The sequence below is a fragment of the Spermophilus citellus genome (genome assembly GCF_964194105.1).
Source record: "Spermophilus citellus genome assembly, chromosome: 1".
Lineage (NCBI taxonomy): Eukaryota > Metazoa > Chordata > Mammalia > Rodentia > Sciuridae > Spermophilus > Spermophilus citellus.
In genome coordinates this window covers 10,160,307-10,186,584 of record NC_138182.1, presented here as the reverse complement: position 1 = coordinate 10,186,584, position 26,278 = coordinate 10,160,307, and the positions used below count along the sequence as shown (strand labels likewise).

General features: G+C 40.3%; 2 protein-coding genes across 3 annotated transcripts in view; one reads left to right on the top strand and one right to left on the bottom strand.

Annotated features, from left to right (window-relative positions):
* The window catches only part of ITGBL1 (integrin subunit beta like 1), a 228,345-nt gene extending 210,879 nt beyond the window's left edge, over positions 1-17,466 (top strand). The window contains exons 9-11 of the mRNA XM_081307804.1: positions 9,520-9,666; positions 16,221-16,334; positions 17,333-17,466. Coding sequence (XP_081163930.1) covers positions 9,520-9,666; positions 16,221-16,334; positions 17,333-17,424 — 353 coding nt within the window. The 3' untranslated portion in view covers positions 17,425-17,466. The remainder of the gene's footprint in view (positions 1-9,519; positions 9,667-16,220; positions 16,335-17,332) is intronic.
* Positions 17,467-17,620: 154 nt separating this feature from the next.
* Positions 17,621-26,278, bottom strand: part of FGF14 (fibroblast growth factor 14) — a gene marked incomplete at its 5' end in the record, with an annotated part of 642,354 nt that continues 633,696 nt past the window's right edge. For both annotated transcript variants that reach the window (XM_081307817.1, XM_081307818.1), the window contains one exon: positions 17,621-24,866. In XM_081307817.1, coding sequence (XP_081163943.1) covers positions 24,730-24,866 — 137 coding nt within the window. In that variant the 3' untranslated portion in view covers positions 17,621-24,729. The remainder of the gene's footprint in view (positions 24,867-26,278) is intronic.

Below are 26,278 nucleotides of genomic sequence, written 5' to 3'. Positions count from 1 at the left end.
ACCAATATCTTAGTGTTTCCCTGGAATTGATTTCTGGATGTCTTTTCTGCATGTCTGTTGCCCTGGAATAATCTCAGTCTCTTCCACTTTTATCTTTAAGCCAATATCTCTGAAGATGGTTTCTTAGCATCCATCATTCTTCTGGGCTTCAGATTCTTCTTTAAATTTCTAACTAAATATTTTTATATGAAAATTCTTCTAGTCTGGTTAACCGGCTATTTATTTTAATTCGGCACATATTTATTTAGTACCCACTGTTGGTCAACATTGAAGATTCGGTGGGAGCAGGAGAACAATAGTATCTGTTGTCTTAGAGCTGATAGTTGAGCTTGACAGGGGACATTGACAAAGGGATGCCAACAGGTAAAGGTTTGAAGAGGGGCTCTAGTTCTGAGACAGCGTACACAATGGGGAAACTGAACATAGACTGGAGGCTGGGGGAGGCTTCTCCAATGCCTTCCTCTCCAGGCAGAGATCATTTGCTGTAGACGATGTGCTTTCATGAACTCACCAGCACATCAGCCATGCTTGGTAGTAATGGGATGCATGGACTTGGCCAAGGGGCTGAAGTGACAAGGGTGACACAGCATTCAGAGAGCAGGAAAGAAAAAGGACGATGTGTTTGAGGAGTGGAGAGAAAACCAGAGTGACTCAAGATTAGAAAGCAGAAAAGAGTGTGACAGATTTTGTAAATTTGTAACCGACTAGGAGCTTCACTCAAAGGACAATAGGAAACCAAAGAAGGAGTTAAACAAGATAATAACATCAACATCATATTCTAAAAAGTACCTTTGGCTGTCCAGTGAAATACGGATTGCCAGAGGGAGCATGTGTGTGTAGGGGGATGGGTTTGGTGGGGAATGTGGATGTGAGGAGATGAGCCCTGGTGAGAGATGGAGGTGCACTATCTAGAAGGAGGACGGTAGAGATGGAGCCACCAATATGCTTGGAGAAAGGATCAGAAACAGTGTGGACAACAGGCTGAGCAAACCCTTCATCCTGCTTCAAGAGACTCCAATCCTCTGTTGAAGTCTTAGCTCTGGTTTCCTGGAAACAGAAAAAGTGGGAGCAGGCCAAAGTTTTCAGGCAATCTTGCTCATGGTGATGTGGATGTAGGATGGATAAATTTCAACTAGATCAGCAGGGATTTTGAATTCACATAAAGGGTTGATGAAAACATCATGCTTTTCCTTTCTGTAAGTCCCATGTTGTATGTTGACAAAAGAACCATCAGGAGAGACTTAGGCTCAGAAGGCTGTGAGGCTTGTTCTGAGCCAGAGAATCCTCAACATCCGTGCAACGTGGGTCTTGTCTACACGCACCTGTTAACTGGAGAGAAGGCCATCCCTAGGCAACAGGAAGGGATGAGGAACACTGTCTGATGTCTGGTGCCACCCTGCTGGTAGGACCTGGGTCCTGTGCCATATCCTTCAAAGGAAACTAGGGTGAAGGGTCAATCTGAATGCTTAGTTGAACCTAAGGAAAGAATTTATGGAAACTTGTGATTGAATGATGTGAGGAGCAGGATGAAGTCAGGGTGGATCCCAGGTTTGAGCAATTGAATGAGGGAAGGAATCTGTGCTTTTCTTGTACCAATGTCTCCATTTATTAAAAACATCTTTCCTTCATGGAGGGCAACAGAGACAGAAATCTTGGATGTATTGTGATTTTGTTCCTCTTACCTGCATGATCCTTTTCTTCACTTCTCCTGAAAAACTCCAGTTGTGCCTTTCTTCCACTGTTTCCCAGTCATCGTATTCAGGAAGTCTTTCTGAAATCCCTTCACACTTCTCCCAATATGACACAGTGACACTGTGCTGTGTCGTAATATCTTCAAGTCTGTCTGGTTCTTGTGGATATAAGCAGCCTTCTCCCCTTTGGTCCTCCCCATCCCTCCCTCAGCTCATTGTGTTTTTAAACTTAGATAAAAGACCTGCAATAACTTTATTTAACTAAAATAAAACCTAAGGGAGTCACAAATGATCAGTAGGAAGAGAGAGGCAAAGATTTTCCAATTTGGAATGAGAAAACTCTTCAAGTAGCAATTGCATTTGACTTGGACCTTGAACAGCTGATATTTGGATGTGTGGGAATGAGACATGCAGATCGTTTAGGCCCTAGCAAGGCTAGGCCACATCACAGAAGTGGAAATATATTTGTTATGAAATGTATTTTGTTTTCTTGCATCCAGAGCTCTTTTCAGCTGTTCTTGGATCCATCCTTGGGAAGGATTATTTTTTCACACTATTCATTATTATGAATAACATAAATTCTTTATTTTATCCACTTATCATTCTTTATTTAATCTTTAGTTAGTGGGACCTTAAAATAATCTTTAATGTTCTTTTCAATATATAAAAATAAAAAATATAAGAAAAAAAACAGTAAAAATTACATGTATGTCGGTCTTCCAAAAATAATATCCATTGACGTTTTGTTGTATTTTTTCCAGGCTTTCATTGGGGAGAAGAACTTTTTCAAAATCTAGATCTGCAAATCTTCATTGGCTATTTTGATAATTTGTGTATAGAGCATGCTCAGTTGCATTGATATTTATATGTATCTATCTGTATGTGTGTTTACACATATATACAAATACATATACTGTACTGGTCTGCATTTTTTCATGTAACATTTGAGTAGAAGCAACCATTTTCTTTAAGCTAAGTGAGACAGTGCCGTGCTGCAAGTTGAATGGGGACATCATATTTAGATAGACCAGGATTTGAATTCTAGTTCTGTTTTTTTCTAGCTGTAGAAACTTGGACAGGTCATTTGCCTTGTCTGCATTGATTTACTCATGTGTACAGAAGTGTAATTGTGTAACCTTTTTGGCTTTATGATAAGGATGAGGCATAATGATGAATTGTTCCTGATTCTGTGTACCAGGTGGACATTCCAATGGACACTTCTATTCTGTGATGGAGAATGAAGGAAGGACACGGCCATCTGCATGACAGGAAAGATCAGTACGTCAGCCTCATTGCCTTGAAGCATTAGCTGCCCAGCATTTTGGAAAGAGGCTGGAATTATAGAGTCACCAATTCTGTACCTCATGGAGGGAGTTGCAGATAATTTTTCCATAGCAATTAGCTGCCCCCGGTCACTGTCAGCCAGTGATGAACAAACCTTATTAATATTCAAGTGTGAAACACATAAACATCATCCTTTCAGTTTAGCTTGAGAGAACAAAACTGAGAATCACTAATTTGGATAGTTTTCTCAGTTTACCAACCGGACCCTGATTCAGAGTTTCTGTGGCCTTTCCCCAGGAGAAATGGTCCAAAACTCTGTATAGCCAATGTGTTGCCAGAAAGCAAAGCGTGGTCCTAGACTCCAGAGTGGGGCAGGTGAGCATTTTAGCAACAAGCGAATAAGTAAAACTAAAAACATCCATAAACCCACCTACTCGGCAGGCACATGAGAGCCAAGAGCCAACATTGTTTATCCACCTTTCTAACAATAGAGCTAAGGATGAATAAGTCAGCACAGGTCGAATGGGATAAATTTGCAATTATACCTGAAGGTGAATGTAACTAATTTCATAATTTTGAGCAGTTCAGTTTTGACTGCTCCAAAATTACAGCCTCAGAAAGAGTCCTGAATATGATTGGCAAAGAGAAAATCAGCATGAAGCAACACAGCTCTTCATTTAATTAGCTTGTTTGTGAGTCATATTCAATCAGCCTAGACCATATGTGGATTCTCTCTAAACATTTTTATTAACAATAAAAATGTATGTGGCCTATAGACAAATGGATTTCTTATTAAATAAGTCATTATTGGAAAAAAAAGCTTCCTCTAGAGTGATAATTCCTAAGATTTATTCATTTTCAGTGATATATGGTTTTAAGAAAATATATTCACATGCTGGCTCATGTGTATTTAATTTTTAGCCTAATATAAGCCCAATCAGAGACTTCCCTCCTGCCCTTCACATGCCCAGGGTAAGAATAAGAAACAGGCTGCTTATTGCTTTTCTTCTTTCTTCTCTGCTCCTGGAATAGCTGCCCAGGAGTCCAATTTAAGAAGCAAGAAGGGATAATGAAGAGCCACCTCTTAATTACACAATCAGTTCCCATTTCTTCAGGGAGTTCTCGAGTTCATAACTGCAATTTGAAGGAAATCATGCAGCCTGAGAGTGTGAGGTCAGGAACTGCAGGGCATGGATGGTTTCTTACATTGGGGGAGACCTCAGACCAGAGATGGCAATGCAGCAGCAGAAGATTGTCTTCCCAATCACACCTTGAAATCATGAAACTCTTTCCTGAATTTGTCAGTGTATCAGCTGGAACCATGTTTGGCTCAGGATGCCTGATGCAAGTACTGTTTCTGCAGGTTTTCACTGCAGGGGGAGATGGTGATATGGCAGCCTGAGAATGCTCAGGTGACCCTGACCCTTGCCCTGCCCTTCCAGAAAATATGAGTCATATTGACATGTTCACTGATAGCCCATCTTTCAGGGAAATAAAAGAAATGGTAAGAAAAAGGAAAAAGCCAAGGACACTTAGTGGCTAAGTGTTTCCAATTGCCTTGGGGAAACAATAGTTTTCTGGACATCTCACCAGGAATTTTCTCCTATTTCTCATTTATTAGCTGTACGTCATATGGGTACCTCTGGGTCAAAAAGAACCTGGGTAGCCAAAAACTTTCAAGATAGGAGTGTTGTTACCTCCTTGAAAATAATGAAGGGGTCACTAATATGAAGAAGGGGAGAAGCAATGTGTAGTCTTTGATCCAATTAATATTCGTTCAGAGGTCATTTTCCTGAGGACATTGCAGTGCTTTAAGGAAGTGTGCCTGGGAGCCAGTGAATTTCACTGGAAAAGGCCATTATCTAGAGTAAGAGAACTCTTAAAGAAGACATGAGTGTTCTATATCTGCATTGTTTCACACAATAGCCACTTGCCACAAGTGCTTGCTATTTTAGCACTTGAAAAGTAGCTGAACTTTGCTTCATTACATAAATTAAGTAGTCACTTGGGGATAGTGACAGTATTATATTGGACAATTCAAGTCCAGGACATTCTTGGTGAATGTTTTGATGTGGAAGAAGGGAGGGCAATAAGGAAAACCACTGAGAACAGAAGCAGATGTGGATGAGGTACGTAGGTGGGAGAGGACGGATGGAGTGGTGCATCTGGAGAACTACTGTCCCAGGGAAGGTGTGGTGAGGCCGGTGAAGGCAGGTTCAGGGCAATGCACAGGGCTCATTAGGCTGGTTCTCTCAGCGGGCCCTTTTATATGGATCTTTTCTATTAAAATGACATCAGTGTCACTTTTTCCAGGAGAAAAGAGGTTCTTCTCAGTGGGTGGTGTACTTGGATGATTCTCCAACAGTTCTGCCACCTGGGCATGGCACTCAGACCTGTGTCAGTGCAGGGGTGTTGGTCTGGGAAAGGTTGACCATGGTTACTTCTATGTTCTTGTTTTTTTAACTCAAATTTTCAGAAACCAGTGGAAACACAGTAAAACCCCTTTCTAGGCACTTTTTGTCATCTTTTGAGAAAATACAATCTTATTTTCCTCCTTCTATACTGGGCTTTTTTTTTTTTTAACCTGACTTCTCACTCTGTACCCTGGCACTAAATATTGCAGTTTCACAAGACTCCTGTCTTCCTGGGTGAGTTCCTTCTCCTCTAAAGCTTTCAGTGCTGTGCACTGCTCTCTGAGCACCAGGCTTGTGTCCAGCTGCTTATTTGACCTTCTGATTCAGTTGTCTTAAGAATACCTCAAACACAGGAGGTTCAGAAAAGAGCCTGTCTCCAGCCTTTCCTCCCAGAAGCTTCCATGTCTTTATTTACATTGTTTTTCTAGCCAGAAAGCCATTCTCTTCTTTCCCCCACCTACCATGCCCAATCCAATGGCCTATTCCATAGGCCTCCACCAGAAGACATCCCCTTCTCCACTCTTCCACCTCCACACCCAACTTTGACCCTCTGTCACCTTTTGCATGGATGACAGCAATCACCTTCTGCATTTCTCCAGACTCACTTCCTCCTAACACACCTTAATCCCACTCAGTTGCCAAAATGAGTTTTCAATTTGTTAATAATATCACACAAGCTCTCTTGCTTAATGCCATGTCTTTTCCCATTCCTCTTAGAATAAATTTAATTTCTTTGCCAAGAGTAAACAGTTGGCTATGTGCTCATTCCTGAATCTCTCTCCAAATTTATTATTTGTTCCATTTTTTGGACTCATTTTTCTCGAAACACATTGGCCTTCACTGCCTGTAACGTGTCAAGTTCTTTCTCATCCCAAGGACTTCTCACTTGCATTTCTAGGCTGTGTTCCTAGAACATTGGCTGTCTGACTCCTGCTCAGCCCTTGCGTGTTGCTCAGCCAACCACTGCCTGAGTACCCTCCTTTACAGTGTTTTCACTTTCAAATGCAATAGCACCATCTTCAAATAATTTATAGTGCAAATGTATTTTTTTGCTGTTGTTACTTTTTTCTTTCTTAATGCCATGAGAACAGGACCAGTACCTACTTTATTCACTATTACTTCTTCAACTGTTAAATGCCTGGTGCAAACAAATATTTCTTGAATAGATGACTTCAATTATTAGAGTGCATAAAGAAGGAACTATTTAAAGTTGTATTTTTATTTACATTTTAAGTAAAGGGAAGTCATATAAATGACAAATTTGGATATTTAACTACCAAAGCATTTTGATGATCGTCTGGGATAGTTGCCAATTTAACTTTGTAGAAGGATGTGATAAATGAGCTAATAAATGGAAAACAATCTCCTATTTCCTTGCACATAAATTTCACATTAAATTGCTTGTTGTGAGGAGCCATTGAGTCATTCCCTGTGATATTCTAAATCAAAGGCAGAATGCCTTCTTCTGCACTAAAGATTTAATTATTCCAATAATGTCAACTGATAACAGTTCTTACCAATGCAGGGTCAGCAAGAGACACAAACATCCCAGGAGTCTGCAGCTTGATGGACAAGTACTAGAAGCTTATTTTTCTATTCTTCTACCCCAGATTATTTGTCTCAAAAGATGACCACTTTTTACTTAATTCATTAAGTAAAACTGCATTTTAAGTGGACTTTGGTTTTAACACAGAACCCAAGATATAATCAATTAAAAAGTATTCATTGAGCTAATAGCCCTAGGGAACACTGACTTTCTAACTTGGATCTACTCTATGGAAAATAAAAGTAAAACAGCATCTGAAAGACTCTCCATTGTCCTCCAATGACAGTCCACTAACCAAATGTCCTGCAAGCATGTCCTAGAATCAGTTTAGGGCTCTCAGTTTGGATTTGTGAAGAAAACGAGAAGACTGTTTCGATAAAGATAACCTCAATCTAATACATGTTTTTGAGGATCTGCTCTGAGGCAGTATGTTTGGCCCTACACAGACTACAGTGTTGAGTCAGAATCAACTGTTCTCAAGGGATCCAGTAGGTAATGGATTCAATGACAGATAGCTAAAAGGTGGAGGGCAAACAAATTTCAAAGGAAGCATAAAAATAAAGTCATATAGAAATTCAGAGGAGAGCAATGAGTTCCACTTGCAGATGTTGGAATTTTCAAGAGGTGCCGTCACTTCTGCCGAGCTTTGAAAATCAAGCAGGACCTGAATGTCTACAGTAGGGAAGGCTTTCCTACTTCTGCAAAGACATGGGTCAGAAAAGCAAGAGAAAGGTACAAGGAGCACAGAATTGGTCAGCAGGTTAAAGGGAGAAGGGTTAAGATAGGAGAAATAGTTTGGGGCTAAGTAATTGCACTTCATGCTGCAAGAATTAGGGAGCCATGCAGGAAGAGAGAGCAAGCCTGATGTGAGTGACAGTGGTGCGATAGGAAGCAGCGAGAACATTGGAGAGAGAAGTGATGGGAAGGCTTCTCACAGGTTTCTGATGGTGATAGAAGTGGAAAAGTTGGAGGTAGTTTCAACAGGACTTGTGAACTATCTGGGTAAAAGGAATCAAGGACAAGAATAAATAGATACAAAGGAGGAGGGTTGAAGAGGCAGGGAGAGTCCAGTTTCATGACAAGCAGGGGGAGAGAGGTTTTTAAGGGGAAGTGCCCAGGAGTGTCAGACACACAGCTGCATCATTTGCTGCAGCTGAAGAAGACACCAACAAGAAAAGCCTACTAAGTGTCTCGTTTGTTCAGTGGACTCTGGACGTAACGTGACATGACAGAAGAAGTGTGGGATGGTCATGTGTTGTGCAAAACCACTACCTGGATTCATGGGTGGTTATGTTCCCTTGATCACAATGATGAGTTCAAATCAATTAAGCATTGGCCGTGAGCCCCTCTGTACAGAGAGGAGTGTAGGGAGAGCAAAAGAAGCAAGGTTTACCCTTGAAGTTCCCACCAGAGCCACTGGTCAAGAGAAGCAGCTCCAGAGAGTCAGGTCAGTCTGGATGAAGATGATGTGTATCCCTGGGAGAAGGGCAGGGATCACACTGTCGGTCATGTTTGATTTCATATCCACCAGATCCTAGTGAAAAGCTCTGTTCCATAAACACTCAGTAAACCTTTCCCAGAGAAATGGCTGATTCAGAGTGATTTCAGGGAAAGAAATAAAGAGCTGAGTGGAAACAAAATTAAAATGGAAAATCATGCAATCTAATGGAGCGTGGGTGGCAGCAACTAAGCAGGTGTGTAGGGCTGTGTGTAACTGCCACAAGTGCAAGGTGGCGTACACAGCAAGAGAGAGACATTTCAATAACCCAAAGCAAAAAGAAGAAACAAAAGGGCAAAAGTGAATCCAAGCCTCGTGCTGTCTTTAACTTCTGTGCACTGATGGAAAGAGACTGTCACCTATGCTTGTGTCTGCTCTTACTCGTATGTCAAGAGAAGCAACAGTTAAATAACACTGAAAAGCTTTTGGTTTTATTTGTAAGCCATATGAGAGCAATTAATAAATGCTGCAAGCAATGACACAGTGACTGGTCTTGCAAATTGGCTCTGGTGCTGTGGTGTGCACAGTGAAGAACTGCACTGAGAGGTCACACTGGAAAAATGCAGGCGGGGAAGCACTCTGGATCAAAACCAGGATGGCATAATTCCCTTTTAAATGATTGCAAGGTTTCCTTCTCTCAGTCTGTCTCCTGTGCTGCATTCAAATGTACCACATTAAGCTAGATCTCCGTTGTGATAGTCTTTCAGAGGCTGGGGTGGCTGATCTGACTGACTTCTGGTTTATTACCTCTCCTAGGGCTGGCACCAAAGGGCTTGGTGGCACCAAGCTCCGACTGGCACCAACCCTTTTAGAGAAACCATGGAAATTTCCAAAAGGGGAAATGTTGCAGGGGGAATCTCGTAGGTGAGGTATCTTTGATGGCTGTAGTATTTCCATTTCGATTTGCAGCCCTTCTCCTTAGGAGTCCAGAGAGCTTGTTTCTTCCTCTTTCTCTTTCTCCCTCTAAACATCCAATTACAAAGTAAGTCTGTGTGATAGGCAGTGAGACCCTGTGGCTGTCATATTTTTCTTAAAAGCTCCGGTGCACCCGCCTCCTCTCACGCCCTCCCTGTGGTTGCTTTGCAGGCCACGGCACATGCTCCTGTGGTCACTGTGTCTGTGAGAGAGGATGGTTTGGCACGCTCTGCCAACATCCGCGGAAATGTAACATGACAGAAGAACAAAGCAGGAGTCTGTGTGAATCAGCAGATGGCATATTGTGCTCGGGGAAGGGTGAGTATCGCTGCTGGAGTCTGTTTTGACACATGGTTTGTCCAGCAGCAAGGAGCAGCCATCTTTCACTGAATTTGTGCAAAGGAAAGCCACTGTGTCCTCTGCCTGCCCCATACTCAGAGCTTGATCATTAGCCACAGGAAGTTGGGGATCTAAAATAATGACATACACAAGAGGGTTTGATGCAAAGATTGTCATTCACTTATGTGCAAAGTTGTAGCTGCAAAAAGCAGAATGAATAATTTTGTAAAGACAAATGACAACCACATGTATATCCTAGGCACCCAATGAATCCAGAACAGAAAAGTGCCAAAGAGGATTGTTGAGCTCACCCCTGCAATACGACAGCCCAGAATTGTATAGATACGTAGGTGGAGGAGGGTAGGGGATGGCATGTGAGGGAGACAGAAAGGGAGAATAAATATTTGTTTTTATAAAAAGGACAGAAAATGTGTGTGTTTTCTGTAATTCTGGTACAGTTTTCTTTGGACTAAAAATCAAATGGTTTCAGGCAAGCATGTGTGTCCTAATGCAAGGAAATAGATAATAATTAAACAAGGGGGTGAAAAATCAACAAGCTGGTTGAACATCAATCAAATATTGACTATAGAAAGAGATTTGAGGAAAAAGCAGATCTCCTCCCACACCCACACCGAATAGCACATTTACACACTTATACATATTCTCCTTCTTTTTCTTTCTCTCTCTCTCTCTCTCTCTCTCTCTCTCTCTCTCTCTCTCCACACACACACATATACATCACCAAGGAAATTCAGAAGGGAATTTCTCTGAATTGACTGATAATACATTAAGTTTTGGGCACCTCAATTTGGTGTTTTCTATAGGATGTTCTTGAAGGGATTTTAAAATCCTGCTATCATGGCACATAGCCAAATCTGTCTAGGAGGCACCCTGTTCCTCTTTGCCATCCCCAGGAGCCACAGGAGTCTTAGGGGGTTCTCCTCGCAGCTCAGAGTGCTGATTTTCAGGGAGCTCCCCTCGTAGCTCAGCAGCCTCAGGGCAGAACAGGCACCCAACTCTGAAGACCAAGCCGAGCTCTAGCAAGAGCTTCATGGACCCTCAGAACCGACTCTGGGGCAGGATGAGCATGTATTTTCTTTGTGAAGAAGACACAGTGAAGCAGAAGTGTGTTAGAGGCACTGAGCAGTGCTATAAGGAGCCCCACCAGAGATGCCACCATGGCACATGAGGGGCTCAGAGAGTACGATGCCCCATGGGTAATGTGTTCCCCAAAAGGCAGCTGAAAGAGGCTTTAAAAAATGCTTATTTAGTTGTAGTTGTTTACATGGTGCAGAGGATTGAACCCAGTGTTTCACACATACGAGGCTAACACTTGACCACTGAGCTACAGCCTCAGCCCCCAAAGAGGCTTTTTAGTGTAACTTCAGTCATTAAAGCAAATCAACTCTGTGACCACCTCTGGTGCTGGAAGGAAGGCCAAAAATGAATACAAATGTGCTCCCTTCCGTAGACAGCAGTATCCTTGGTTTCCAGGAATTCTGTGTTCAAGAACTGTGCTTAGAGTGCTCAGGCAGAGAAGCCGCGGGTTGAACCTGGAGCCGTTAGAGCAGGCAAGCAGCACTCGGTGAGCTTAAAGCAAGCACCCTGCCCTCTCTTTTTACTCTTCCATTAAATTCGATCCAACTGGAAGCCCCTAACAAATCTTCAACAAGTTCTATTCCCAGGGGGCTTCTGCTCCTGGAGAACCCCTGCGTTAGATTTGAGCTGTGTGGGAGAATCAAGGAGGAGGAAAGAGGTTAAAAAGAAGAGACAAAGGGAAGGAATCAGGGGGGAGGCTGATGAAGAAAAGTGAGAAAGAGGTAGGGATAGAATTGCCCTGCCAGGGTGAGTAAGAAGGACAGAGGATGTGCTGCCAGGGGGGAGTGTCCTGCATATGGAAAACACGGAGATCCACTAACTTTTCTGCATGGGATTTTTTCCCTGCACGTAGCTCCAAACACACAGCTCTAAGGTTCGGATATCTTTTCACTTGGTCCCCATAATGGCAGCTTCGTTAGAATAATAACACCAGGTTTAAGAACATTCTGCTGGTGGAGGATTCCCACAGATACTAAAACATGAATGAGCTTGTTTGCTTATTTCAAAAATCAACCACTGTGTACCTGTGTGCTTACTAGACACCCCATCAAGCCATTAACTGTGTCCACAAGCAGGCCTTGGCTGAGTCGTGTTCAGTTCCAAGTACAGTAAGAACTCACCAAGTTGGACTCCCCAGCCTGGGCAATAACAGTCCATGCCCTTAAAGTGACTTTCACACAAAAAGAGTTGTTCCACTTCAAGAAAGAAACATCCTGATTAAACTCACTAGAGTTTGAGGAGAGATTCACATTTTTTCAGTACTGGAAATGTAGAAAATTAAAAAAAAAATAAGTGGACTAAATATTGACTTAAACACATTTCTTGAAAAACAAACCAACCCCCAACCTCTCTCTGGTTAATGCTTTTCCAAATTGATTGCTTTGGGAGATGGAAGTATTTCCTGAGATCAACGAAGGGTTGAAAGCAGATTTGTTTAAACTATTTGTTTATCCTTCAATAGGAAGAGTGCTTTAGAGTCTTTAAGTTCAAAAGGGATTGTAAAAGCTTCCCCAAGGCTGCACATTGTGACTTTCAGTTCGTGGGGGGCGCATATTTCGGCAGCTGCATGTTGAGGTGTCCTTTCTTCCTCCTCTTCTGGAACATTAGTGCTTCTAGAGAAGAAAGGGGTTGACACTGGGGTCACAGAGCCTGGTCCTTTGTAAGCACTCAGGATAATGGGAACATAGCGGGTATTCCTGATCCCCAGGGGAAGTGCCACCACTCACCCCATCTGAGAACCACAGGAAAGAAACTCGAGACAGAGGACTTCAATATGGTAGCAGAAAAGAGAAGCCTGTTCTCTGGGGCTGGGTTTCCTTATGAATTCCTCAGATTTGTCTGAATTACATACAACTTTTCTTGAATTTATAAATGAAAACCCTTCACCTGAGGGTCCCAAAGGACTTTGAGTCTTCTTTCTCCCACTGAGGGGAACCTGTGAGTGGAGGCCTGTGATCACCTTGGTGCTCCACCGAGCAGCCCTGACCCACTGACAGCAAGAGGCCCAGGAGGCGCACGTGCCACCACCTGTGTGAGCGTGCCACCAGCTGTGAATAAAGCCGTCACCTCAGGAGACGATGAAGAAAAAGCATTTTATTTCTTTACAAAGTTATAGCCAAGACAATAAATCACTCCATAGAAAAATTTAAAACAAGATACATTGTTGTGACCTTCGTAACAGATGGACTCGTTGGTACAGTAGTGGAAACGGCCTGCTGGGGTGTGGGTTGCAGCATTTTCTCAGGCTCCATGAATGAGACAAAAGTCCAAGGGTAGCGATGGGGTGGGGCATTGAATGAGGCGCCTTGCCCTTGACTCAGGTTGTTTTTATAAATAACCAAGAGAGATGAGCTTAGTGTCCAGATCTCCCCTAAATTTAGCTACCTTTACAGAATACAGGATATAATTCATGTTTTTTGGTTTTGGGGGGATTTATTTATTTGAATCCAAATGACATTTTTATCTTGGTAACCTCAACCTCCATCCAGGCAATCACCTTGATGTTCTTACGGACAGATGCTGTTGTGTGGCAATGGCTGTAAACACTTGTCTTTAAATGACCCCTTTAACCCTCCCACTGACAACCTCTTGGGCCCCACATTATCCAGGAAGTCCAGAGGACACCCCAACCACTTATTTCTCAGCCAAGTAGCCCCTGTCCCACATCCCTGGAAAAGAGATGTTATAGTTTCCATCTTCTAATTGCCCCCCACAATATGGCGCATCACATCTGGAGGAACAAGCATCTCTTTTTTGAAACTCTATGAAAGGTTTTGTGGTGAGAGGCACCACAGGTGGAGAGCACACAAAAGGGCAGATGGAAATCAGATTAAAATCTCAACTGTTGTTTATTGCCTGAGTGGTCCTAGGCAATTCCCTTATCCTCTCTGTTCTTCCATTCTCATGGAAATAAAGTACATTTATTTTTCTTTCTTAAATCCTCAGGGTGCTCAGAAGACACATGAGAAAATGTGGCTGATTTCCCATGAATGATAGCCAGCAAAAAGCACAGAGGGGGATAGGAATATCCTTAAGGATCCTTATGTTGAGAAAGAAAGCAGATGGATTAGTGGTGTTTTGGTCATGAACTTACCACCCTAGAGCTCCTGCCAGGATGGGCCAGCTGCTTGTTCCCTATGGCTCAGCTGGGCTGGGCCTCTGGTGTAAGCAGGTCCAGCCAGCTGAGTTGAGCACTTAATTGCTCACCTTGGAGTAGTCCTGCAGCCTGTGTCTGTCAGAATCTTCTCCCTTAATTTTTCTCTTTGCAGAGAGGGACAGTTGACTCCCCATTATTGGTTATTGATGATAACAGCCAGAGCACTTTACAAGAAAGGTGCTGTAATAAGTCCTAATAATTGGTCACACTATGTATTAGTACATGCTGTGCTATTCCTAGTTACACAAGCAATAGCAGGATTTCCTACCTCTGAGATGCACTGAGTATTAACAAACAGGAGAGAACGGCACAGCCAGGAAAATGCTGACCAAGGGAAGCTACTGTTTCATGGCACATACAAAATCATTCCTCGGTTTTTATCCTAAGTTATCTGATGACTAGAAGATTCTGGAACGGGAATTTACTCATCAAATGCTCTACCAATGTATACCATATCAAGTTGAGCTGAGCTTCCCAGTTTTAGGGGAGTACTTTGCTAAGGCCTAGAGCTGAGCATTCCAGAAGCAAGAGTAGTGCTTAGAATAAATTCAGGGTTGGGATAAGTAAAGATAAAATGTAAGATCTTTTCATGAATTGTGATCCATTAAAAAAAGGTAGCATAGATGTAATACACGATTATCATGGACATGAAATCATTTGCTTCTATTATCGAAATAGTTTTGCAATGTAAGGAAGATAATATTTTAGAAAAAAATAAAGTCAGATTCTTCAAATAATTAATCTTCCTCCACTTGTGGAACCTAAAATACTAAATTTTGTGTCTTTTGAAAAAATTTCTCTGATAGTTAATGAAGTGCTGATATATCAAATGGTTAATTTCTTAAGCAAGCAGTTGAATATTGAACATTCCCATGTCTAGAAATTTGAAAGTTAGTCTTTAAAACTGGGATAAATATATTTCTAAAATTTGGAAACACTGTATCTGGATGAGACCCAGAAGGGGACACCATTCTTTGCAGACCAACCTGGGAGGACCAGCTCTCTGGGTTCTGAGCAACTGCCAGAATGACTCCCAGTCATTCCTAAGAACAAAGCGATGTCTGTATTTTGCTCAAGAGTCTGAAAGTCAACCTAGACCCTTCAGGAAAACAAGCCAATATTGAGCATTTCCTTAATGGCTTTCATCACCTAAGTGGTTAGTTATTTTTAATTACTATGTTTAAATATTCCTGCCCATTTCCTAAAATGTTTTGACCTCACCAAGTTTGGAATTTTGTTAACCATGTGAAAATACTTTCACTATTTCACATTCTGTCCAGGTGATTTTCATTTTGGAAAAGTTAGCAATAATCATTTCTTAAAAGAGAAACAGCCACCACCACCAAGGAAAGGGACTTAGTTCTTTTCAATTATAAAGTCATCTTTCTTGCTGTGGTGGAATGTGGTGCCCTGGGTGGGTGTTTTCAACCCATCATGAAAGATGGTTAAACTGAGAACACTCTTCTCTTTGGAATATCATTGAACTCAAAGGTTTTCCTTGATTTTAAATATTCCATTAATTAAATTATTTCTCAGTAGCATAAAATATTTTAATAAGCATGCAGTAAATTGTTAAAATTAGACAGGAGGCAAAAAGAGGAGAAATGGGTGAAATAGTGGGAAAATTTATAGAACCTAGAGCCCCATAGTCTCAAGATTTTGAAGGTTTATAGCTAGTCTATATTCTAGCAGGAAATCCTGAGGGTGACATCTGATAAATCGAGCATACACATGCCTGTGTGTGCATGTTAGCACTGTAACGGGCCACCGAACATGCAGGTGTTCACCATTACTACGCTGAGAATCTCATGGAAACAAAAATCCAAAATTATTAGCCAAGTATCTAAGTGGTTATTTTAATCATAAGGCAAATCCTCATTTAATAGAATTTACTACTATATTCCATTAAAGAACGGGCACTTTAAAAACATGATTCAATTCAGGAGAAAAAAAAAACCCTATTTTTGAACACCTTTCTGGGAGACCATCTATAAGAAGCAGCCAGTTCGGCTCTCATTGACATTTCAACCAGACTGGGCCTCGGGACATTTGTTCAAGGCTAATTGCAACTGTCTAGATCCATAATGAAGGCTTTCCGGGATGACCTTTATGAATTACAGTAAGTAAGCTCCCCTCCGAGAAGCCAGCTATTCAATAAACTTTTACCTTTGGAAGATAGGTTATTAGAAGCCTATTGTCAGTGTGTCAACGATATTCTATTCTAGATGGAAACCCCCGGTTATTTGGTGACAGTGAGTAATGCCCTTTGTGGTTTCAGGATCTTGCCATTGTGGAAAGTGCATCTGTTCTGCTGAAGAATGGTACGTTTCAGGGGAATTTTGCGACTGTGATGACAGAGACTGCGACAAACATGACGGACTCATTTGTACAGGTGCAGTATTGAGCTCTTCTAATTGTTCTACGCCACAGTCTGCAATAGAGCCGGGGGACACCTGCCAACAATGCTTTAGGTGACCAGACAGGACAGCTTCCGTATAATTAAGGGACAACTGTTAATATGAAATGACTGAAAGAGGAAGTGGGCATTTTTAATGAGCATTGGCATTATTCCCAGGCCTAGAAGAATACAAAAGAATGAAACCCGATCATATGATCATTGTGAAATTCCCACAAGGTAACCCACCCTACAAACTCATACATATGCAGTTATATATTGAAGAGAGAAAAGAAACCACTTGATGGCAATTTTATTTTGAGCATCGTGTAGGAAATGGTGTGTTGTTTTACACAGGACCCAGGTGCCCCTCCTTGGTGTGCTGGGTTCTTTCCAGGGGACTGGATGTATGTGTCTGTGTGAATGGGGAGGAGAGGCAGGGCCAAGGTGTAAGAAAAGCTTGCTGTGCACCAGCCATTGGGGCCCTAATTGAGTCCTAACAATTTGTTATAAGATACACTTAGTTGAGCAAGTTACAGGGGAAATGAGGACATGTCGATCTGCCATCCTCACCTCTAGCTGAAGGCAGAGAGGGATGTTTGTGTATGTCACTAAAGCAGACGTCATTTTTGCCCCTTCCTGCTACATAAGAGTCCTGGGATACTTGACCCCTTGGCCTGTCAAGGAGCTTGATGTTTTAGGTCAGACATAACTGGATAACACAGTTGTGACATGGTAGCCCAGTTGGAGTGACTCAGGATGGTTGCCATTTGATTCATAGATCAAGGCACCAAATAGATGGCCTGAATTCTTTGAAAGATCAGATTTCTTTTTTGTTGCTTAATAAGATGTAGTAGTAAGATCATTGCTACTACTATACTCTCTGCATTGTATCTAGAGAGAATAAGTAAAACAGTTTTCTAATGGGCTTTCTGATTTATAATAGTGTGTTTTGGTGCATTTTGATCATGCTGCCTGTGTGTGTTTTATTGCAGGGAATGGAATATGTAGCTGTGGAAACTGTGAATGCTGGGACGGATGGAATGGGAATGCGTGTGAAATCTGGCTTGGCACAGAATATCCTTGACAACTCCATAAGCAAAGACTGGATTCTTATTTTTCTAGGCAATTAGAAGGCATAATGCAAAAGAATCATGTATAATCGCCACTAGGACAGGTTAAACACACTATTGTATGTTTTTCTATTTCTGACCGCCTGAATGAAATCTGGGTACCCATTAAAAATGCGTTAAACCAACTCTGATATAAAAAACACTGAAAGAATTTTTCTTTCACCAGTGGTTCTCAGCATGGGAACTTTTGCCACCCAGAAGGCATTTGGCAATGTCTATGGAGAATTATGATGGTCAATTTGGGGCAGGGGTAGAAAGTGTGCTATGGGAATCTAGCGGGCAGAGGCCAGGAATACTGTGCAACCCCTTCAGTACACAGGACCGTCCCCACAGCAAAGAATGTTGTGACTCCAAATGCCATGTGTGCTGGACTTAGGAAGTGCTGATGGTGCTGTTTTTAGAACTCTTTGTCCCTACACAGGAAAGACCTCAATAGAATATAAAGAAAAGATATATTCTCATGGAAACCTGATTTTTCTAGGATTCCATATCACTCCACATTTCTGGGTGGGGACAATGAAGATGAATACATTTAAGGTCTGATGTTGTTTGGAGGAATCACCAAATCTGGAGTCCTTTGGAAGGGAAAAAGACTGGTCATTTTAAGTCATTTGTCTACTCTCACTTTAAACTCACAAAAGAAGATTCTCTCAAGATAAAGGAAGAAATTATGAAAAATGTACAATTTTAAAGTTTTAATAAATAATGACATAAGTTCTTTATACTCTGTGTCAGAATATATTTTCCTACTGAAAATTAACAACAAAAAAGTATTATTATTCAGGGATATCCATTTTAGGTTCCTAGAACTAAGAGATCGCATTTTAAAACCTAGTCAGGGGTTACAGGTACAAGAAATCAGATTTTTTTTTAACTATTTAAATTACTCCATGGTAATGTGGCCTTTTGGGAAAAAAACCAAACAATATTTAGTTAGAAATAGGATGGGCCTGAAATATGCATTCATTTTTCTTAAAAGACTTCTTTCCTAAGGAAGTATAGGGTTATGTAAAGAACTGGTACTGCAAAAAAATAAAAATAAAAATAAAAAAATAAAAGGCACTTATCTTAAAAGCTCAGGAGAGGATTCCCTCCAAAATCTAGAAGTGGCTTAAATAGAAATTACAAATATTCAGTCAGTGATAGGAACAAAATGTTTATTTTTTTAATGGTGAAACTTTGCTTTGTATGAAATTCACATTGAATTATGAAAATGTACAATAATTGGGGCTTTCCTTACATATATACAGTTAATTCTACTTACACACCTTAGTTTAGGCAATCTTTAATTATTTAGAGCTAAAAAAACACTTTTTTATTCTAAATGTGAATTATTTTGTAAAATCCTAAAGTGATGTAGCAAAATCATTTATGTATTATTTTCAGATGAAAATTTTTACTTGGAAATTTTATGTTGATGTAAATATTCTAGAATCATGGCTTGGGCTTCATAAGTCAAACCACCAAAAAATAAGGAAAATATGCATCTGCTTTATTACTTCAAAATTTAATATTGAAAATTATTTTAAGAGAAAATTTAACTGGTGCTAATTTTTTGAGTATTAATAATGTTCTCATTATTTCATAGACTTATAAAATTGTTATCTCTATCCTGAGATTAAGGAGTTCAGCCATATTAATTGTATCTCTATTACTGAGCATGTCAGTTCTGTAAGATAAGGGAAATACAAATAATGGAGAAATGATATGATTATATTCTTTCCTCTCCTCTCCATAAATATTGTAAGCCTCAAACAAACCTATCTTAGTTTTTCATAAGGATCTTGATGACTTATTTGATGATGGACAATGGACTTGATTACATTATCTACCCATCTTAGAACAGATGCCCTTCAAATTCCCATGTTGCAGAGTTCAGCTTTCTATGAAGGACTGGATAACAAATATATTTGACCTTGTGGGCCACATACATCTGTATTGCATGTACTTCTTTGATTGTGTTCAATACTTTGAAACCATAAAAAGATGAAAATTCATTCTGAGCTCCAGGGCTCCAGAGCAGACCCACGCTGGACTCTCACAGCTGAGAAGTGGTTTGCCAAACTGTGCTCCTCCGGTATTACATTTCGATTCCTGTGGCTCATCACATAATCTCAGTTGCTTCTTTTTCTTTTAATTCTCTCTACACTATTATTCCTTTTCATGGACAGCAAGTACAATAAAAATGTTTCCTGTTTCATATTTTCACATAAGAAAAGCATCAAAAATGCTCTTGGCATTTATGTATTCCAAGTAAAAGTTTAGATATTGAGAAATAATTATCTCAGAAAGTTGAAAATGATTTATCCTGATTTTTGAATTAATATATAAATATGTTATGGTTTGTCATTTTCTGGAGTCCATTTAGTTACCTATTACAGAACCAAACTGAGTTATAGCATAAATCACCTGGTACTGAAACTCTAATGAATGCTTTCTCTATGAAAAAAGAAATATCATCTTTTAATTTCTTTCTGTCTGCTATTAACATTTCATGTGTGTACAGGTGTTTATATACATGTGTGATTTGGGCTGTAATAGTGCCAACCTCAGTATATCTATAAAGAAGTCACTGAATTTACATATTTTAGATTGGAGGAAAAGTTACATATGAAGACATTACTTCTACCCTCCTTAAGAGTGACTTTATATTTCTTTATACTTTGATTTTTGATTCCATTACTAACTCAGAAATATCCTCCTAAAAAAAAGAAAAGGAAGGAAAGATAAGAATAAATTTGTGGTGGGTGGGAGACAGTAAGCAAATCTTATTGGTTTGTTCACGCTTTTGAAAAGTTACAGTGGGATTAACATCAATTGGAGAGGAGGCACCAAGTTCACCAACAGTGCTGGGTTGCAACCCTGCTTTCCATCCCTGAAAAATTTTTCCACAGGGCTTAATAGAAACCAACCAAAGACCTAAAACACTAGGGGAGAATCTCTACACCTGCTTCCTTTCTGGACTCCTTGAGCTCAGTCTAGATTCTAGTAGCACATTGGAAGGACTCATCTAACCTACCTCAAGGGCAAACAGTCTTTTCCAAGAGACATCAGAATAAGACTCAGGACAAGCAAATGTTTAGAGTACAAATGTCCAAACTCTCCAGGATGCATAATGAAATGATGATCAGTTCCGTTTTACCTTTATAGTATGGACCGTTTGCCTGTCTTCTATTACTTTTCCAAGTATAGTGGCGCAAATTTTAGAAAGTAAACTTATTAGAAAACAGAAATGATGTCACTTGAATATCAAAATGAAATGGGAAACAAACAAAAATAAAACTCAGCCTTAGTTGGAAAATTCACTGTCAAAACTTTGAAACCCTACTTGGCATTAGAGAGTCAACTGACCCTCCATATCAACTCATAAACTAAGAAACTTAAGCTTTGACTCCAAGGTAACATGATATACATTCTAGATTTTAATATGACTGCATCTTGTAATATAAAGAGCACTTAGCTTAAGTGTTTCCCCTGCATACAGTCTTTTTCTAAAACAAAATTGAAAATAATTTTTGCCTCCTTCTAAACTGAATCTTAGCCAGTTTGGTGTCTCTTCTTCTTGGGGAGATATCAAATAGTAATCATCCCTGTTACATTAGGAAGAAAACTTTAAATGAAATAATACATGTCTAACTTGAACAAGAAAGTGTTTTTTCTTTTTCTTTTTTCTTTTTTTTTTTTAATGAAGAACCAAATTTGATATTGATCATCCTAAAAAAAACCCCCAAAACAAAAAAACTGTTTAGGCAGGTGGCCAGAGTGATAAGGAAACTCTGCTTACTTGTCAACAGGACAATTCGAAGGACTGGAACAGGAGTCCTTGTGGCCCATCTTGACCTCCTTACACCCCCCACTCCAAAACACTCAGGACAAGCGAATGTTTAGAGTGCAGATGTCCAAATTCTCCAGGATTCATAATTAAATGATGATCAGTTCCATTTTACCTTTATATTGTGGACTATTTGCCTGTCTTCTATGATTTTTCTAAGTAAAGTGGTAGCAAATTTTACAAAGTAAACTTTTTAGAAAACAGAAATAATGTCACTTGAAATAACAAAGCAATGCACATTTCTGAGCATTGTTGAGGGATGGGCAAAGCAATCAGCTACCATAACAAATCAGTAGAAAGAGCCTCCCACGCCAGATATGCATGCAGAAGGAATGGGATTTTATGGGGACTTGAAACAATGGACGTATGTACATGGAGGTACAAAACACACGATCTATTAGTACAAATGAATTCCATCATATTTACTATACAGAACATCAATAGTGACAGATTGTACTTAATAATAGCAAACTTAATTTCTGAGGGGAAAAAAATGGTGGAGTTTTATCCTGGAAGAATAGCAAGAGAGGTATTATCAAAGAGCTAAAATTTTCTTTGGCATGGTAAAAGGAAGAAATTGTGTTTACCAACTTATTTACATGACATTGCTCTATATTTGTGGGTGACGCGATTCCATTTTGTTACATAAAATTGTTTAATGTTTTTTTTTGAATGCCTTCATATAAATATTTTATTCAATATGTTGTATTTGTGAATACAACAGATGAAAATAAACACAGAAACTGTACAGTGCAGACAAACTCTGTATGTCAATGGAGTTCTACATACCAACAGTTCTTGGTCACAGGTCCTACTGCATGCAGTTCGTCAGTGCTGTCCTCTTCCCATGCAACGGTGAGCCCAGACACAAAGTAATGATCCAACTAAATTACAAATAGCAAAGACCCTCTGCAATACGTCTAAACACGTGTTAGAAGAAAGTATTTTGATATCTAGTCATAGCAATAAATGCCCTTATAGACAACCCATAAAAAACAAAACAGAGGTAAGGTACGACATTTACATAAATCTTCATCATTTACAAAAATAAATCTTGTCTTCATTATAACCAGTAAACAGGCTTGTGGGGTCGAAGAAACTAGCAAGTAGGACAGATGGCCAAAAACAAATAGGTGGGGCTTTTTGGGGTGTGTGTGTGTGTGTGTGTGTGTGTGTGTGTGTGTGTGTGTGATGGTTTATGCATGTCTATAAGCCTGTCTAATTGGAATTACAAGCTATTCATTGTTTTCCACATATTATGGGATACCTGTCTTCCCTAAATAATTAATTAATGGAATTCGTTTAATACAGTTTAGCACATCTTGTTAAAAACAGTAGGCTTTAAAATGGGGTATACCAAATCAAGAATGGTCAAAGAATCATTTTTTTTTTGTCTTTGTAATTCAGCATTATTGACAATAAATCTACTCAAACAGTATGCTAATTCTTTATTTATTAAAGTGGAATCTAACGTGAAAGTGAAATAAGCATAAACAGTTAAATTTGTACTGAACCTTTAATCAGCTAAGCAGGCCGAAAAAATTTAAATGCTGGGTAAGGGCTGTCATGGCGATGTATGAAAGCGGTGACAAGATAATTTCCCAGTCCCCACAGTGCAGCTGGGGTAAGATGGTAACCGGGTGATCCTTCCACATGGAAATTACAGCAAGAGGCTGGTACATTGATTCCCACATACTGTTTTCTATAAATGAGGTTCAATTTGGTCTCAACTCTTCTGAGAAGAAACATTGAATTTTATTAAGTGTACACAGAGTTAACAAATATATTTCCAAACAGTTTAGTATTAAACATTTTAAAGCTCTTTATATCCAATATTGAACATTTTGCATGGAATTTTCAATATGTATTCAACGATTCACGGCCTTCTTACCAGTTGTCTTCCCTAAACTCAGAGATTAGTGGTATTCAATCAAAAAAGAAATCAAGAAAGCAAAATTTTAAAAAAAAGCAAATATATGGAATGGTGTAAAACCTGATGTTGGAGTGTGTTGGTTTGCCTTTATTTGCATCTAGGATAATTCAACAGACGGTATTCTGAGATCATGGCAAGGCACCTCTAACCCAGCCTTTGGGCCATGGGTGCCCCGAAGAGCTGAGTTAGAGGTATGTACTGGTGAGGTCCACAGTACTGGACTCAGCATGCTGAGCTAAAAAAAATATTTTTTTCCTAATATGTCCAGTTTAAAAACTTGTCATTAAACACCAAAAATATTAAAGTCTAATTTATAACTAACGTTTGCACTGCTGCTGCAGAAAGGAACACAACAGCCCAGCGGCCTGGCCCATGCTCGGCTGAGGATGAGTTACAGCCCCAAACAGGTGGCATTAAATTCGGTTCATTAAAAACAGGAAGGAGGAGATCGGACATGGACTTAGGTAGCGCATTTCATGTAAGTTGTCATGATTGATTTCTCCTTGTTGTTGTTGTTTTGGTTGTTATTATTTTCCTTTTTTTCCCAATAATGAGGATTAATAGATGAAAAATGAACCTTAATCAGGCCTACAAGGCCTACAGAATTCTTTGGACCCACTTTCTCAAAAACCAGTGGGTCTTGCTCGCTGGGCAAGGCAAATGTTACCATTACCAGTAAGCTTGTGATATGTAGAAAACACACACACACACACACAGAAACTAGAGGGCGTGTCAAACACGTACCTTAGAGACCATCCCATGGATTGTGTTTGACCTCTTCCCACCCAGGCAATGCCAACCCTGGGAGCGCAGTATCTGCTACTAGATAGAGTGTATATGTGTGTTTAATCGGTTATGTGAGCCAGAGACAAGGATCTTAATCTTTATAGATGCAATTTGTAATAATAGGTTTAGAAGGCTTCCTGATTCCCTGATTGCTCTCCGAACTAAGCCAACTACCACACGTAAGATCTCGAGGAACACAACCCCTGCAAAAGGTCACAGACAGTGGAGCGAGCAGCCCTGTAAAAACGGGAAGAAGAGAAATCCATAATAGCACAGGTTTACAGCATCTAACTAGAAATTACTCAATATTATTCGTGTGCTACAAAATCGAACTTAAACACATGGATCTCGCTGAAACAGGACTCAAAAAGGGTTATGGGTAGCTGTCAGCAGGCAAGGTATCGAGTGTACTTGTGAAGTATGTCATTCACATGAAGTGTCACAGTCACAGAAAAGATATTAAAAAGGCATTCCATATCTGGTAGGGCATTCCATGGTCTGAGTTTGGCTGGTAATCCAGGTGTCTTCCTGTGTGGGGGGCGCCACAGGTTGAGATTTATCCACTTGCAACAGAGAAGTTCGGAGACAGCCAAGGGCAGGCATCTGCTCGCGTCCCGCCGCTCGTGGGCACGGGAGCAGGAGTGTCTGGTGGGGATAAATCGCTCACCTGCGCTCGGGACGGGTAAGTCACAACACCTGAGGGTCTGGCTATGTGGTCTTGCTCTTGTTCACTGGTTTGCCTCCATTCATGATGGCAGACGCGCTTGTGCTTTTACTCGGCGTCACCCCAGCCTTCGGGACCGTTTCGCCCACGTCATGCAAAGATGGTTCTCGGTACATGGCAACTAGTGGCGGGAAGAGAGGAGGAGGGAAAGGAAATGTTGCCTGGTGACGTGCAGAAGAGGCCCACCCTGACACGCGGACCCCAGCAAGCGGCCCACCGCTCTTCCCAGAACGCACACAATTCTTCTGGTTTTAAGGCAGCAATTTCCAATGCACAAACAGGGGGCCTCACCTGCTCCATGCGTTCTGGGTTATATTTGTCAAAGAGAAATAATTAAGTGAGATCTAATGGCCTTGACTTTAAGGGGGTGTGTGTGTGTGTGTGTGTGTGTGTGTGTGTGTGTACACAAGACTAATCCTGGTAGAGAAGGGAAAACACAGTTTCCCCCTGCATTCTACTATCAACACTTGAACTTCTTTCAATTATTTTGTTATTTTGAGGTGAGGCATTCATGCCCTAGATCATTAAATTACTTTCCTCGAAAGTGGTTCAAAAGCAAAATAGTCACTCTTGTGATGACTTCAAAGCTAAACAAAGGAGCCACAAAGAACTCCCTTTCCTTAAACCAGGGCCCTTCCAGAGAGCTCTGGTTTTATTTCTGAAGACAACTGTGTGGCATTTATATTTTTATGCCTCATCTTGATACATTATTAAAAATCTCATAATTGATGACATAGGGCAGAGGCATAGAACGGCAAGATAGCAACTGAAGGAACTATGAAGGGTCTTGCAGCCTGTATTAAGTGACTTGGCCAGGTAGTAACAGGAACTAATCCACATCCTTGAAGCACATTTCAATCTCTAACTCCCACTAGGAATGGAATGGGGTGGTAGTAGTTTCAAAGCGTTGACTTTGATTATCTACAAAGTTCTGTAAGAGAGATGAATGCCCTAGAATATCAATCATTAACCAACTACTTAATCTATCCTAACATTTTCAATTCTATAATTTATAGTCTGTATGGGTTTTGAGAATTTAAAATGAATTTTACTCTATTAAGGCAGCTGTGATGACCTCTGTTTTTACAGTGCCCACACCCTTGTTTTGTTGGAGGAATTCGCTCTCCTAATTATTTGAAAACATGCTGAACAGCTCTTCCTTACACATACACTCAACACTCACATAGCACAGTTCAGCCCAAGACTGCATGCCCACTTGAGGTTAGGATGCCATGCCATTACAGCCTCAGATATTTCCTATGGAATATACAAAATAACCGCTTTCCAAATTTTACCTTCTGGTTTTTATTACATTTACTCACTCAAGAAGCAAGGTTTTAGTAATTTAGTCAATTTGATCTATATTCAAAATATAAAATCAGTGAAAAGACAAAGCAAGATGGAAATAAAACTCAGGTCTTTGTGGGGCTATCGTGGACTGTTTTTAAATTGTGTAAATTGCATTTGAATATTGGCTAGTCTGATGGTACCAAAAGTCCCTTGAAATAACAAAGCCACATCATGGATATGTTA